This window comes from Notechis scutatus, chromosome 11, assembly GCF_049901735.1.
Source record: "Notechis scutatus isolate UNSWTSFEM ecotype Mainland chromosome 11, rNotScu1.2, whole genome shotgun sequence".
Lineage (NCBI taxonomy): Eukaryota > Metazoa > Chordata > Lepidosauria > Squamata > Elapidae > Notechis > Notechis scutatus.
In genome coordinates this window covers 11,412,732-11,428,242 of record NC_142019.1, presented here as the reverse complement: position 1 = coordinate 11,428,242, position 15,511 = coordinate 11,412,732, and the positions used below count along the sequence as shown (strand labels likewise).

Genomic DNA, 15,511 nt, shown 5'->3' with positions numbered 1-15,511 from the left:
ATGAATGGTTGTAGGAATTGGATATGTCTAGTTTAATGAAAAGAAGGACTAAGGGTGACATGATAGCATTGTTCCAATATCTCAGGGGCTTGCCACGAAGAACAGGGGCTCAAGCTATTCTCCAAAGTACCTGAAAGCAGGAGAAGAAGCAATAGGTGGAAACTTATCAAGGCGAGAAGCAGCCTAGATTGAAAGAGAACTTTCCTGACAGAACAATTTAATCAGTGCAACGACTTGCATGTGAAAGTTGTGGATGCTCGAACATTGGAACAACCATTTGTCTGAAATGGTATAAAGTTTCCAGCCTGGGCAGGGGGTTGGACTAGAAGATCTCCAGGGTCCCTTCCAACTCTGTTGTGCTATATTGTGCAAAGATGCTTCAGAAAGCTACCTTAGTTTATATCCTAAACCTGAGCCATCATATTGTCAGTGTTGTGGATCTCTAATAGAGCAGTATAGCAGCAAGTGAATGGTCACCTATACATATATTTTCCTATATTTTCTCCTATCATCACTTTGTGCCTCTGATACGAGCGTTTTAAGGAAATGGCTAGGTAGGACCTATTCATGCATTTGGAAATTTTTGAAAGAAAAATCAAGCATTTAAACGAGAATCTTCATTTCGGGTGTAAAGTGGCCCAGTCCAGCCAAGTCACAGTCACCTAGCTAATATCTCTCTTTTATTTTCCATACTATCTCCCTACTTATCAAATTCAATAAGAAAAACATATTTGTCTGGTTTGGCTAGGACATCACTCGGATATTTCCCCTCCTGTAACCATGGCATGAAACATAGCCTCATGGAGTTTGTGCACTTTCAAAAAGTTATATTTTGCTTATTTTATATTGTAATTTGTAATGGAAGTTGCAGAGGGTTATATAATCTTCTGTAAATTACTGTAAATTTTTGATATAAATAAAATTTTTCAGGAGATAGTTAAAATATTAATGCTTTGTTTTTCTCCTCCCGCATACCCCAAATCTTATTTTTTTTCCCCTTACAACCTGTATTCTTTTGGCTCCACATGAGGGTGCTCTTACCATAACTATCCCAGTTTTCCAAAAATTGTAATCCACTATTTATTTTTAGTGAGTAATTTGTTTATCAGCTGGTTATTTTAATCTGATGTTGCCATATTTATCACTGTCAACCAGGAAGCATTCCCCATCATTAGAAATTGATGCAATTTGGAAAGTAATTAACATGTGGAAGCTGTTCTCAGAGCCTTTGGTTGGTGGTGGTATTAGGAAAAAAAAGTGGACTGGGGAATCCAATTGTATTGTCTTTTTGAGGGACAAAACATATAATTTAGAAAAGCTGGATATGACAATATATTGAATGGTTTCAAAAGAGGCTGTTTTGCCAAAAATCTCTTGTTTGGATCCAATGTAGGCTGTTGATTACAGAATGATATATTAATATTGGAATAGTTACAAAAATATTAGTAAACCCCATATCATACGGAAGTTGTATTATATAATACTGATGATTATTCGCAGGAGAAAGTCTTGAAAGAAGTTTATGGTGATAGAAGTTTGTAGGGTTAAAAAATTTTTTCAACATACCACTAAGCCAGAATGGGCTCCGCTCATTTCAATTTAAGTATATTCTATGATCCCAGACATTGGGGTTTCTAAATCATGACTAAGTGAATATTAATCAGATCACAATGATTGATGATGATGGTGATGGTGATAATGGTGGCAGCAATGACAATTTGGTGTAAGCCAGCCCTTCCTCGTTATCATCCTGTATTAATCTATCAGTATATCTTTGATTATTTGTAGTATTCAAATAGTTTCCTTAGAAAGCATTATATTATAAAGGTGTGCTATTATTCCCATTAGATTATTAGAATTATTAGAATATTAACAGCTCGTACATTCTATTCAACAGTGCAGTTCTTCAGGTTTCATTTTATCCTTTCTCAGCCAAATTTTTCTATTCTAATGTACATGCATATTGAGTAGTTCATTTATGATTGATAAGGAGATCAGCTCAAAACTTTAACAATAACATTTTCTGTGGACATTGTTTTGCTGTATTTGTTTTTCTTCTGGAGAGAACAACAGAATGAAATTCATCACATCAAAATGACAACTGTATGAAAGAGGGAATGTCACTTTGAAAACATTGAACCAAATAACAATTAATAATATTTGATCAAAAACTATGCTTTCTCCTGTTTTAACCCATCTCATATTTTGCTTTTATTGCAGATGCTGCCTCTTATATAAATCTTAGCTAAATAGACATTTCACAAAGAATGTAAGAAGAGTCTTATTGCATTAATCAAAAGATGGATCCAAACTAGTATCCTGTTTCCATGGTGGCCAGTCAAATACAATTCACATTCTGAGCATAGGCTCAATGGCATACTTTGGTTTCTCAGCATAGGTATTAACAGACTGATCACTTCTGAGATAGGATATATTGCCAAACCATTGTTTCATTTATCCAGGGTTTATTGAATAAGGAACAAATGTGTGAATGTAGCCTACGTAGAGACATTGTGAAAATCTATTAGCAATCTTTTTCATCTTTCATCTAAACTCCCTTAAAGTCAGTAGCCATCTTGAATGTTCATAGGAGATAATTCTACAGATTAGCCCTGTGTTTTATGATAAAGCAGTTTGTCTTCTGACTATTCCCACCGACACACCACTGGGAAGTAAATGCTTTGATCAGAGCAAAACTGTGTAATTTTGCAAAGAAAGTAAGAGACGGGAGACATAGTAAAATTGTTTGCTTGTATAGATGTTTCATTAATTAGGACAATGTTGTGTAATGAAATGTCTGTTGGCAAGCAACCAAGTTAAGAGAGCACCAAGAATTCCATAATTCAACTCGCTGTTACAGATACTCTGCTTTATTGGTTAATCTAAAGCTTTGGTAGGACCATTAATAGCTTTGAGCCACAGATTTTGTCACTCTTGTATCGAGCCAAACATAATCCTAGCTCAGTTGCTTCATATGATTATTCTGTTAATACCATATGAGAAATGTTGAAAGTTTTACAAACTTTGTCTTTATAGGTCACCTTTTATTTCACTATGAAATAGTTTAATTATTTAAAACATTTCTGTGTGCCTTTCCCCATGGCATGTTCCCAAAACAGCTTGCAACCATACCCAAATTACAGCAGTGGAACGAACAATGGCAGTTGTACAACATGATTAAAAATCAGAATAAGACAGATAATAGAAGTCTGAAGGCAAGTAGCCAGTCTTTTAAAGGCTCTTGAATGAGCCAAGTGAAAAAGAGTTTGGTTCTAGAATTATTTTACAAGAAAGGGAAGAGAAATTATTCCTATTTCTTTCCTTTTTCTTTTAAAGCATGCTTCTGTAGCCCTGGGGAGATGGTTACAAAGAACTAATCTTGGCAGATAAATTATATCATACGCATTGACGGCTGTCTTTGAAGCAAACCAAGGGTTGATAAACAATAATAACAACGAAAAGGGATCCTTATAAGGTCAGGATGTTTCTATAATGTAGCTGTCTTTGTTTCAGGCCTAGCTGAGATCTCTGGTATGTTGTCAGTGAAGGCAGCTGGTGAATTTATGAACTGCAGAATTTCAGCAGGTGATTTTATGAAGATAGGATTTTAGCCAAATCCACCTTGCTTTGGTCAAAAGGACTGTGCCCTGCAGCACAAACATGTTCTGGTGAACCTTTTTTGAATGCTCATCCATCTTAAAACCCAACTCTGGGCAGCTCACAATAACATTCAAAGTATTTACAAAGCAAACAGACTTTTTTTTTGCCTTGGAGTTCCACTCACAAGCTGCCACTGCCTGCCATTGATCAGGAACATCTGGACTCTTGGAAAATTAACAGAATATAGCAAGCCTGAAAGTAGAATTCTCCTTCCATCTCATTTACTCTCAAGAAATTAGGGAGGGTCTCTTTGGGTTATGCTGTCTTTCCTCCCCATATATCATTATGCACATTTAGTACTACAAGCTCTCACACTCTGATTTTGGCCCATCATATACAACAGAATCTATACGTACGTATGTATGTACAGAGTCAGCCTATTGCCACCAACAATCTAGGTCCTCATTTTACTGACCTCGGAAGGATGGAAGGCTGAGTCAACCTTGAGCCTGGTGAGATTCAAACTGCCAAATTGCAGGCAGCCAGCAGGCAGCCAAAGTAGCCTGCATACTGCCCACTAATCACTACACGACCATGGCTCAAATCATTTCATTGATCCTAGCTTGCCATCCAAATTCATCCAGCTGTGGAAGAGAAAACATGACCTCCCAAAGGAAAGGAAAAGATGCAAGAGGCATGTTACTCTCTCCTGTTTTAAAAGTTTAGCTGAGAAGGGAAACCCAACCTCCTGAATGGTTCCTTGACATTTGAAATTTCTCAAGCTTCTGGTTGTTTCTGGGTGGACAAGTCAGCTAACTTTCCTTTCATTTTTTCAGTGAACCAAAATTTTCCCACTCGTTGCAATGTCTAATAATTGAACCGCATCCATCTGCAGACATTTGCTGCAGCTGCTCAGTTGATCTGCTCTTCACTTACAGAATCCAACAGTCGCCGAGCTGTACACAGAGGCTACTTTTGTCAGCTGCTCCGGTTGTATCAAGATTGGCATCATCGAGACACTTCAAATAACTACATTCTAATCCGGAGGGGTCTTTTGCTTTGTCTCAAGCATGTCACCAATGTCCGCTCTGGGAGAGAAAGTTTCCTTCTTATTCATGGCATGGAGATGCTTTTCAGAACAACACAGGTAAACAAAGTTTCAGTGACCGTAACATTCTGAGTTTAGCTCAGCCTTAGAGATAGTTGACTGCCAATTGTACCAGATGATTGTTAATCACCCTGCCAGTAGACACTCCTTCTCCTCCCGAAGTTATGTACCCCTTTGTGGTGGCTTGTCTTCTGCCTGCCCTGAGCTTCTTCTCACCTTAACATATTGGGATGCCATTTTTTTCTTGGTAGGTTGAAACCACACACTATGGGGATTAGGTAGATTATCCTCTTTCCCCTTAATGACCCCTATTTGTTCATAGATGGTGAAAGCAGTGGAAAAGTAGAGACTCTTGCTTGAATATTTGTAGCTCAAGGTTGAAATGAGGGATCCTTGGTTCTCTCTGAGCTTGCTTGTTTTCTTGCAGATATTTCATTATCCTAACTAAGTAACATTATCACTGCTAGTCAGTGCTAGCACTGATATTATCTAGTTAGGGTAATGAAGCATCTGCAAAAAAACAAGCAAGCTCAGAGAGCACCAAGGATCTCTCAATCTTGCTTGAATTGTTGGGGTTAATAGGGGGGTCCTTAGTGCCTTTGGATCCCCTCAGTTCAACTCTGAACTACCAATATTGTCTGCTATTGGTTAATGGTTGCTTCAAGAGATTGTTCCTGACAGGTCAATAACAGATAGCGGAACCCAAAATTAGGTTCAATTTGAAAGATGGACCACATTTAGGTAAACTAACTGAAAATAAAACATTTGACTTACAGACTATGGTTTAAGTTCTCTGCCTTAATGATAAGTTGATCTATAATATATATTCAGTCAACATTCCAGGACACATGATGTGGCTTTAATGAGTTAGGACTTTCGTTGACAAGGCATTCGATACGATTTATCTTTAGACTTGGTCCATAATGGCCACTTACAAATTGTCCCAAGGATGAAATGCATCACTTAAAAACAGATATAATCCATGGAAAATGTAATGAAATCATTGTGTCATGATATTACATATTTATTTTAATTTAAGTACAAATACCAAATTTAGAATGACTGTGATCAAAATAAACTCATAGCCAAGGGTGAAATATTGATGTTTAGATGTATGATCTCTTGTGCTTACAGTTTTTTTACCTTTATTGTAGACTTGGATTAGGTAGTCTTTAGAGATCACCCTCAAGCCAAAAGATCAAAAGTCCTTGAAAGAGAGATTCCATCCTCCATAAAGTATTAACACTCTAATTTATTCCCAACATCCCTTGTCTTTTGGAAACTGTGGATGTAAATTAACATAAAGTATAACTTGAATAGACAAATTAGTTTGTCGTCAGTAATGTCTTGCAGGCTGAGTCATATTTTCTTTATTAACTAATCCAGTTTTAACGTACAAGTTAGAATAATATTCCCCAAATCATCTAACATTTCTTCTTAGAATTATGAATAAATAATTCATTAAATCTTTTCTATCTCAGTTCTGCATCTGTAAGCATTTTTTTGAAGTGTGAATTTCATATTTATTTCAGTATTGGATTTCTTTTTAATCAAATGTCCCTTTTATATGCAATGTCCTTAAACCTCTCTATTCTCTGAGGCAGCTTTCCTTAATAGATAGATACACTGCATCACCAAATTCAGAGAAGTGAGAAGTGTAACAGTTCTGAAATGCATAATTGTCTGACAGATACGAGTGAGATTTGTTTGCTCAAAAATGCAAAGCAAACAAAATTTTCTCCGTCTCCCTTTAGAAATAGAGGGTTTGCAAATATGTATCTGACCCCAGAGCTTTTTGTTAATCTTAAAATATTGAATCCTGTTATGGATTTTGCATCTTGGGCTACTTTGGATTGAGGGATAAAGCAATAGGCCCAACTTTAGTTGGTCACATTAGCAAATTGCATCTTTATTATATTGGTTCCATTTCACAAACAAGCTGAATTAATTCCAAACTCTAAAACTGGAAACTGAAAATCTGCATGAAGAAGACCCTGAAATGATAGTTACGGTTTTAAGATAAGCACCTTCTCAGCACTTCCAACAAATTAAAAGACTTATCCCAAGAGCCAAATGACCTCTAACATCAGAACATTTTTTTTGCCATTTTAAAAGTGTAGCATTTTGTAATGTTGGAAGTTTTGCTGCTCTCACACATTGTGGTCTCCAGAGAGAAGAAAAGAGAACACCCCAGCCATCATATATCTTTCTTGCTAAGGTGTGTGATGACCATCTACATAAGAACATGATTGGTTTTTCATCCCATTTGTTTTGAACAAAAAACTGTCAATCCCCTCTAGAATAAAGGCACTCTGCAAAGTGAATACACAGCCCTAAACATCTATTTATCAACAAATAAACCAGTAGAACATTTTTGTTGCTTATGTTACTGAAAACTGCACATATGGCTTTCAAATCCGCTCTAACATTGGCCATCAAGTTGTAACTGCTAATTTGATAGAAAAAGAGTAGTTATTAAACACATGGGAAATAATCACATTTACTATAATCAATTTAACAGAATAGGTACCTTGCATCAAACTGGATTCTTGGTCAGTGGAGCTATGATTGAGCCAGGGAAAACATGATAATCTGGATGTTCATTTTTTGCTCTTGTTTAGGGCAGTCTGTTCAGCAAGAATCTGGACCCTATCGTCAATACAGTGACTCAGATCCTCAGGAAAACCTATCCGAAGATGCCCTTTCCTTCAGCTGAAATTAGCAGTTCCTATTCTTTTCCCATTCCTGGGAAAACAGAATCTTCACTTTCCAGACCTGAAGGTAAGTGGTTTCAAAGTCCCAAGTAGAAAAAAAATGGGATTACCTCTGTCTCCAATATTTAGGTTATGACAGTTGATCTGCTTTCTAGTGCAAAATATGCACACATGCACCAAATGTCAACTCATAAAGCATTCCTGGACTTCTCTCAAGTTGCCATAGGCAAGAGGGCAGGAGAACTGATGAAGCAGCTTTGGCTAAGACCAGAAGCACATTCCATGCATATCTTTCTCCAGATTGTATCCCAGATTACTAGAGCCAACTAGAGAGGTGTGTTTTGTATAGCCTACAAAAGTGCTCTGTTGGAGAATGTGATTTATGACACACCCTGGGAGGAGGGAGGAAACAGGGTGGGTAGTAAATTACGTGGGGTGGAGCTGACTGCACTTGGGAAAGTGCTGACATGTTGCTCCTAATAAATAATTTGATTTCTTTTGAAACTTGTCTTGGCTCATGAATTAATTAGGGCATCCATCAGAACCCTGACACTGCAAAGAGACAGCCACACACTTAGGGTAATGTAGATGTATGCAGAAGGATAAATCTCCACATGAAGCAAAATATCTTCCGAAAGTAGAATATGCCAAATTAGGCCAATAAATGAGGTGTATTTGGTGATCTGAACTGAATAGTGGAGCAAACAGCAAATTCTGTTTAAGATGCGTGCAAATAGCCCTCAAGTGTCTGCTTGTGATTTTGGTTAAAATGCCCTGTTTTGCATATTGTTTTTTTCCTCTGTTACAGAGGCATAGCTATACTGTTTCTCCTTTGATGAGACTTATTTTTGTGTTGTGGATGCTCTCAGTGACTAAGTCACCCATGTGGGAAAGAGCTCACTTCTTTGATTATTGACTTTTGGCTTAGTTGTCTTTTCTTGCAGATTATCTTGATGAAGACACTGAGGAAGAGATTGAGAAAGACTGTGATAATGAAAACGCTGAAAATAAGGAGGAAGTAAGTAAACTTGTTTTGTAGCAAGCTGCCATGTGTTTGGTAGCCAAGCCTTTATTCATTACACTTTTAATAGATGATCAGAGGAGATATTAGCAGGAATTTATTGTCCTTTCTGAATGTCTGCCAGATATTCTATGAGATCCAGTCCCAATTAGCCATAATTGCAAGCCTTGCCTTGCAAAGCAAGATTCAGACCAGGCCAAAGTCTGAAGGAGCATTATAATAACCGTTATGTTTACGATTAGTTGCTTTTAACTCTGGCTCTTGTCTGGATGGAAGAAAACCAGGGCCTAACCATACATTACTGCAAAATCCATGGTAGAACAAAAGTAGGATACTGTATGAATTGAAATAATTAGTCATCATCTTGCTATTTATGAAAAAATTCTTATTTTGAAAGGATGATGATCTAGAGAAGGATATTAACAAGCTTCTATCAAGGCCAGAGCTTGACCGACCTGAATTGGAACTGAATCAGTATATGGTCATGTGTCCTGAACTTCAGTATAACTTTCAGGTGAGATCCTTCTTGGCTTTTGGCTTCCCAGTCCATCCAGAAAGCTGCTGTATGCAAGGATCCATAATGGTTGGTTGTCTTTCCCCTATTTCAAGGTAAATGAATTGGAGCCTAATGATGAACTGAATTCTGTGGACATCCCTGGGATCCTGACCAGTTCCTGCCTCCATGTCATTCCATGTGCTGCTTCCCTGAAGTGCCAGCACAAATGTAGAGAAGGGGACCAAAGTATAGAAGAAAAAAAGCAGATCCAGAGGACTTTAGAGAGGCCAGTATACAGAGAGGAAAGAAAACAGAAACTCCATGAACCTGAAAAAAGAACTTTGGGTGAATCAGAAACTTCTTTCAGAAAAGGCATGATCTCCAGTGAGGGTCATGAAACCCAAGAGGGATTAGGGAACTGGCAGACATCCCAGTTCCAACATGTGAATTCCTGTGGACCTGGCTGCCAGGAGGGAACAGAAGCTTCTGAAGTGGTTACAAAGCTTTTGGAGAGGCATCCTGGGAACATCTCTTTCCACAAACCTAAGTTATTTATGGCAAGGGCTAACTGCACCCGCTCCATTCCAGAGTACAGAGTATTGGCATTCCCAGATCTCTGGGGTCATCAACCTCCTCCTCACAGCCAGCCTTTGCAGCAAAGGAAATGTGGTATCCAAAAGTAAGTATCTCTCCCTTTACTTCTAACCCTGTGTTACGAATCTGTCCACCAATTAGTTAGGTTGGCAATATATACACCAACAATGTATGTTGGTAGCTTTAAGACAAAATCACTGTATTGATTAATATTATATTCCAATTGGTTGATCATATTGCAAATTACCATAAGAGGGAGCTAGAGATCATAGCTTGCTCTCTCTGACATTCTGTCTCTCTGACATTCTGATATTTTGATATTTTTGTTTACTGTAAATGAAGCTGGTTTTTAGTGTTTTACACCCTGTGGAACATGAAAATGAACTTTTTTTTGAAATCCGAGCTCTTGTATCAAAACTTCTGCCATATGGATGAATTGAGTTCGATACACCATTTTGAGATTTCCCTTGGGATAACTCCTCAGGGAAAACTCGGATATGAAAATGAAGCTGGTTTTTGATGTTTTCCACCCAGGGCAACCTGAAAATAAATTTCTTTTTGAAATCCTAGCTCTGTATCAAAAGTTGTGCTTTGTGGATGAATTGAGTTGAAGCCACCATTTTAAAATTATGTTAGGACATCTCCTCAGGGAAACCTTGGATCCGAAAATCAAGCGAGTTTTCAATGTTTTCCATTCTGGACAACGTGAAAGTGAACTTCTTTTTGAAATCTAAGCTCTGTATCAAAAGTTGTGCTTTGTGGAAGAATTGAGTTGAAGCCACCATTTTGAGATTTCCTTGAGATATCTTCTCAGGGAAAGCTTGGATTTGAAAATCAAGCGAGGTTTCAATATTTTCCACTCTGGGGAACATGAAAGTGAAGTTCGTTTTGAAATCTTAGCTGTGTATCAAAAGTTGTGCTTTGTGGATTAATTGAGTTCATCCCACCAATTTTAGATTGCATTAGGATATCTCCTTAGGAAAAACTTTATCCAAAAATCAAGCAAGTTTTCAATCTTTTCAATTCTGCGTAACATGAAAGTGAACTTATTTTCGAATTCTGAGCTCTCTATCAAAAGTTGTGCTTTGTGGATGGAGTTCATGGCACCATTTTGGGATTTGCCTTTAGATATCTTCTCAGGAAAAGCTCGGATCCGAAAATTAAGCGGATTTTCATTGTTTTCCACTCTGGGGAACATGAAAGTGACCTTCTTTTCGAAATGCTAGCTCTGTATCGAAAATTGTGCTTTGTGGATGAATTTTGTTCAAGCCATCATTTTAATATAGCGTTAGGACACCTCCTCCAGGAAACCTTGGATCTGAAAATCAAGTGAGTTTTCAATGTTTTCCATTCGAAGGAACGTGAAAGTGAACTTCTTTTCGAATTCTGAGCTCTGTATCGAAAGTTGTGCTTTGTGGATGAATTTAGTTCAAGCCACCATTTTGAGATTTCCTTGGGATACCTTCTCAGGGAAAGCTCGCATCCCAAAATCAAGCGGGTTGTCAATGTTTTCCATTCTGGGGAACATGAAATTGAACTTTTCTAAATCCTAGCTCTGAATCCTAAGTTGTGCTTTGTGAATGAAATGAGTTCGTCCCAACATTGTGAGATTGCCTTGGGATAATTCCTCAGGGAAGCCATGCATCCCAAAATCAAGCGGGTTTTCAATGTTTTCCATTAGGAGAAATGTGAATCTGAACTACTTTTCGAATTCTGAGCTCTGTATCCAAAGTTGTGCTTTGTGGATGAATTGAGTTCATCCCAACATTGTGAGATTGCCTTGGGATAATTCCTCAGGGATACGTTGCATCCCAAAATCAAGCGGGTTTTCAATGTTTTCCACTATGGGGAACCTGAAAGTGACCTTCTTTTCGAAATCCTAGCTCTGCATCAAAAGTTGTACTTTGTGGATGAATTTAGTTCAAGCCACCATTTTAAGATTTCCTTGGGATGTCTTCTCAGGGAAACCTCGCATCCCAAAACCAAGCGGGTTGTCAATGTTTTCCAGTCTGGGGAACATTAAATTGAACTTTTCTAAATCTGATCCAAGGTTGTGCTTTGTGGATGAATTGAGTACAACCCACCATTTTGATACTGCCTTGGTATATTTTCTCAGGAAAAGCTCAGTTCCGAAAACTAAGCGGAATTTCAATATTTTCCACTCTGGGATAAATGAAAATGAACTTGATTTCGAAATCCTAGCTCTGCATTGTGGATGAATTTCGTTCAAGCCATCATTTTAATATTGCGTTAGGACATCTCCTCTGGGAAACCTTGGATCTGAAAATCTAGCGAGTTTTCAATGCTTTCCATTCAGAGGAACGTGAATGTAAACTTCTTTTCGAATTCTGAGCTCTGTATACAAAGTTGTGCTTTGTGGATGAATTGAGTTCAAGCCATCATTTTGAGATTGCCTTGGGATATCTCCTCATGGAAAACTGGGATCCGAAAATCAAGCAGTTTTTCCATGTTTTCCACTGTGGGGAACCTGAAAGTGACTTTCTTTTCAAAATCCTAGCTCTGCATCAAAAGTTATGCTTTGTGAATGTTGTTCATGGCACCATTTTGGGATTTGCCTTCAGATATCTTCTCAGGAAAAGCTCGGATCCGAAAATTAAGCAGATTTTCAATGTTTTCCACTCTGGGCAAACATGAAAGTTTACTTCTTTTCGGAATCCTAGCTGTGTATCAAAAGTTGTGCTTTGTGGATTAATTGAGTTATCCCACCATGTTTAGATTGCATTAGGATATCTCCTTAGGAAAAACTTTATCCAAAAATCAAGCGAGTTTTCAATCTTTTCAATTCTGCGTAACATGAAAGTGAAGTTCTTTTTGAATTCTGAGCTATCAAAAGTTCTGCTTTGTGGATGAATTGAGTTCAAGCCACCATTTTGGGATTTGCCTCCAGATATCTTCTCAGAAAAGCTCGGATCTGAAAATTAAGTGGATTTTCAATGTTTTCCACTCTGGGAAAAATGAAAATGAACTTCTTTTCGAAATGCTAGCTCTGTATCAAAAGTTGTGCTTTGTGGGTGAATTGAGTTCAAGCCACCATTTTGAGATTTCCTTCGAAATCCTAGCTCTGCATCAAAAGTTATGCTTTGTGGATGGAGTTCATGGCACCATTTTGGGATTTGCCTTCAGATATCTTCCCAGACAAGCTCGGATCCAAAAATTAAGCGGATTTTCAATGTTTTCCACTCTGGGCAAATATGAAAGTGAACTTCTTTTCGAAATCCTAGCTGTGTATCAAAAGTTGTGCTTTGTGGATTAATTGAGTTCATCCCACCATTTTTAGATTGCATTAGGATATCTCCTTAGGAAAACCTTTATCCAAAAATCAAGCGAGTTTTCAATCTTTTCAATTCTGCATAACATGAAAGTGAAGTTCTTTTTGAATTCTGAGCTCTCTAGCAAAAGTTGTGCTTTGTGGATGAATTGAGTTCAAGCCACCATTTTGGGATTTGCCTTCAGATATCTTCTCAGGAAAAGCTCGGATCCAAAAATTAAGCGGATTTTCAATGGTTTCCATTGTGGGAAAAATGAAAATGAACTTCTTTTTGAAATGCTAGCTCTGTATCAAAAGTTCTGCTTTGTGGATGAATTCAGTTCAAGTCACCATTTTGAGATTTCCTTGGGATAACTCCTCAGGGAAACCTTGCATCCCAAAACCAAGCGGGTTTTCAATGTTTTCCACTCTGCAGAGCCTGAAAATGAACTTCTTTTTTAAATCTGAGCTATATCAAAATGTGTGCTTTGTGAATGAATTTTGTTCAAGCGATCATTTTAATAGAGTGTTAGGACACCTCCTCAGGGAAACCTTGGATCTGAAAATCAAGGGAGTTTTCAATGTTTTCCATTTGAAGGAACGTGAAAATGAACTTCTTTTCAAATTGTGACCTCTATATCAAAAGTTGTACTTTGTGGGTAAATTGAGTTGAAGCCACCATTTTGAGATTTCCTTGGGATATCTTCTCAGGGAAAGCTCGCATCCCAAGATCAAGCGGGTTGTCAATGTTTTCCAGTCTGGGGAACATGAAATTGAACTTTTCTAAATCTGATCCAAAGTTGTGCTTTGTGGATGAATTGAGTATAAGCCACCATTTTGATACTGTCTTGGTATATTTTTTCATGAAAAGCTCAGTTCCGAAAACTAAGCAGAATTTCAATATTTTCCACTCTGGGATAAATGAAAATTAAATTGATTTCGAAATCCTAGCTCTGCATTGTGGATCAATTTTGTTCAAGCCATCATTTTAATATTGCGTTAGGACATCTCCTCCGGGAAACCTTGGATCTGAAAATCTAGCGAGTTTTTAATGTTTTCCGTTTGGAGGAACGTGAATGTAAACTTCTTTTCGAATTCTGAGCTCTGCATCAAAAGTTGTGCTTTGTGGATGAATTGAGTTCAAGCCATCATTTTGAGATTGCCTTGGGATATCTTCTCATGGAAAACTGGGATCCGAAAATCAAGCAATTTTTCCATGTTTTCCACTGTGGGGAACATGAAAGTGACCTTCTTTTCGAAACCCTAGCTCTGCATCAAAAGTTATGCTTTGTGAATGTTGTTCATGGCACCATTTTGGGATTTGCCTTCAGGTATCTTCTCAGGAAAAGCTCAGATTCGAAAATTAAGGAGATTTTCAATGTTTTCCACTCTGGGAAAAATGAAAATGAACTTCTTTTTGAAATGCTAGCTCTGTATCAAAAGTTGTGCTTTGTGGATGAATTCAGTTCAAGTCACCATTTTGAGATTGCCTTGGGATAACTCCTCAGGAAAACTTCGCATCCCAAAATCAAGCGGGTTTTCAATGTTTTCCACTCTGCGGAGCCTGAAAATGAACTTTTTTTGAAATCCGAGCTATATCAAAATTTGTGCTTTGTGAATGAATTTTGTTCAAGCGATCATTTTAATATAGGACACCTCCTCTGGGAAACCTTGGATCTGAAAATCAAGCGAGCTTTCAATGTTTTCCATTTGAAGGAATGTGAAAGTGAACTTCTTTTCAAATTGTGACCTCTATATCAAAAGTTGTACTTTGTGGGTAAATTGAGTTGAAGCCACCATTTTGAGATTTCCTTGGGATATCTTCTTAGGGAAACCTCGCATCCCAAAATCAAGCGGGTTGTCAATGTTTTCCAGTCTGGGGAACATGAAATTGAACTTTTCTAAATCTGATCCAAAATTGTGCTTTGTGAATGAATTGAGTACAAGCCACCATTTTGATACTGCCTTGGTGTATTTTCTCAGGAAAAGCTCCGTTCCGAAAACTGAGCGGAATTTCAATATTTTCCACTCTGGGATAAATGAAAATTAAATTGATTTTGAAATCCTAGCTCTGCATTGTGGATGAATTTTGTCCAAGCCATCATTTTAATATTGTGTTAGGACATCTCCTCCGGGAAACCTTGGATCTGAAAATCTAGCAAGTTTTTAATGTTTTCCGTTCGGAGGAACGTGAATGTAAACTTCTTTTCGAATTCTGAGCTCTGTATCCAAAGTTGTGCTTTGTGGATGAATTGAACTGAAGCCATCATTTTGAGATTGCCTTGGGATAACTCCTCAGGGAAACCTTGGATCCAAAAATCAAGTGAATTTTCATTTTTTTCCTTTCTGGGAAACGTGAAAGTCAACTTCTTTTTGAAATCTGAGCTCTGCATCAAAAGTTGTGCTTTGTGCATAGAGTTCAAGCCACCATTTTGAGATTTGCCTTCAGATATCTTCCCAGAAAAACTCGGATCCGAAAATTAAGTGGATTTTCAATGTTTTCCACTCTGGGCAAACATGAAAGTGAACTTCTTTTCGAAATCCTAGCTGTGTATCAAATGTTGTGCTTTGTGGATTAATTGAGTTCATCCCACCATTTTTAGATTGCATTAGGATATCTCCTTAGGAAAAACTTTATCCAAAAATCAAGCGAGTTTTCAATCTTTTCAATTCTGCATAACATGAAAGTGAAGTTCTTTTTGAATTCTGA

At 37.6% G+C, this 15,511-nt stretch overlaps 1 protein-coding gene across 2 annotated transcripts in view; it reads left to right on the top strand.

The window, feature by feature from the left end:
- The window catches only part of AGBL1 (AGBL carboxypeptidase 1), a 449,484-nt gene that overhangs the window by 96,436 nt on the left and 337,537 nt on the right, over nt 1–15,511 (top strand). For both annotated transcript variants that reach the window (XM_087972790.1, XM_087972789.1), the window contains exons 7-11: nt 4,539–4,747; nt 7,330–7,489; nt 8,367–8,440; nt 8,841–8,957; nt 9,053–9,618. In XM_087972790.1, the coding sequence (XP_087828916.1) occupies nt 4,539–4,747; nt 7,330–7,489; nt 8,367–8,440; nt 8,841–8,957; nt 9,053–9,618 (1,126 nt within the window). The remainder of the gene's footprint in view (nt 1–4,538; nt 4,748–7,329; nt 7,490–8,366; nt 8,441–8,840; nt 8,958–9,052; nt 9,619–15,511) is intronic.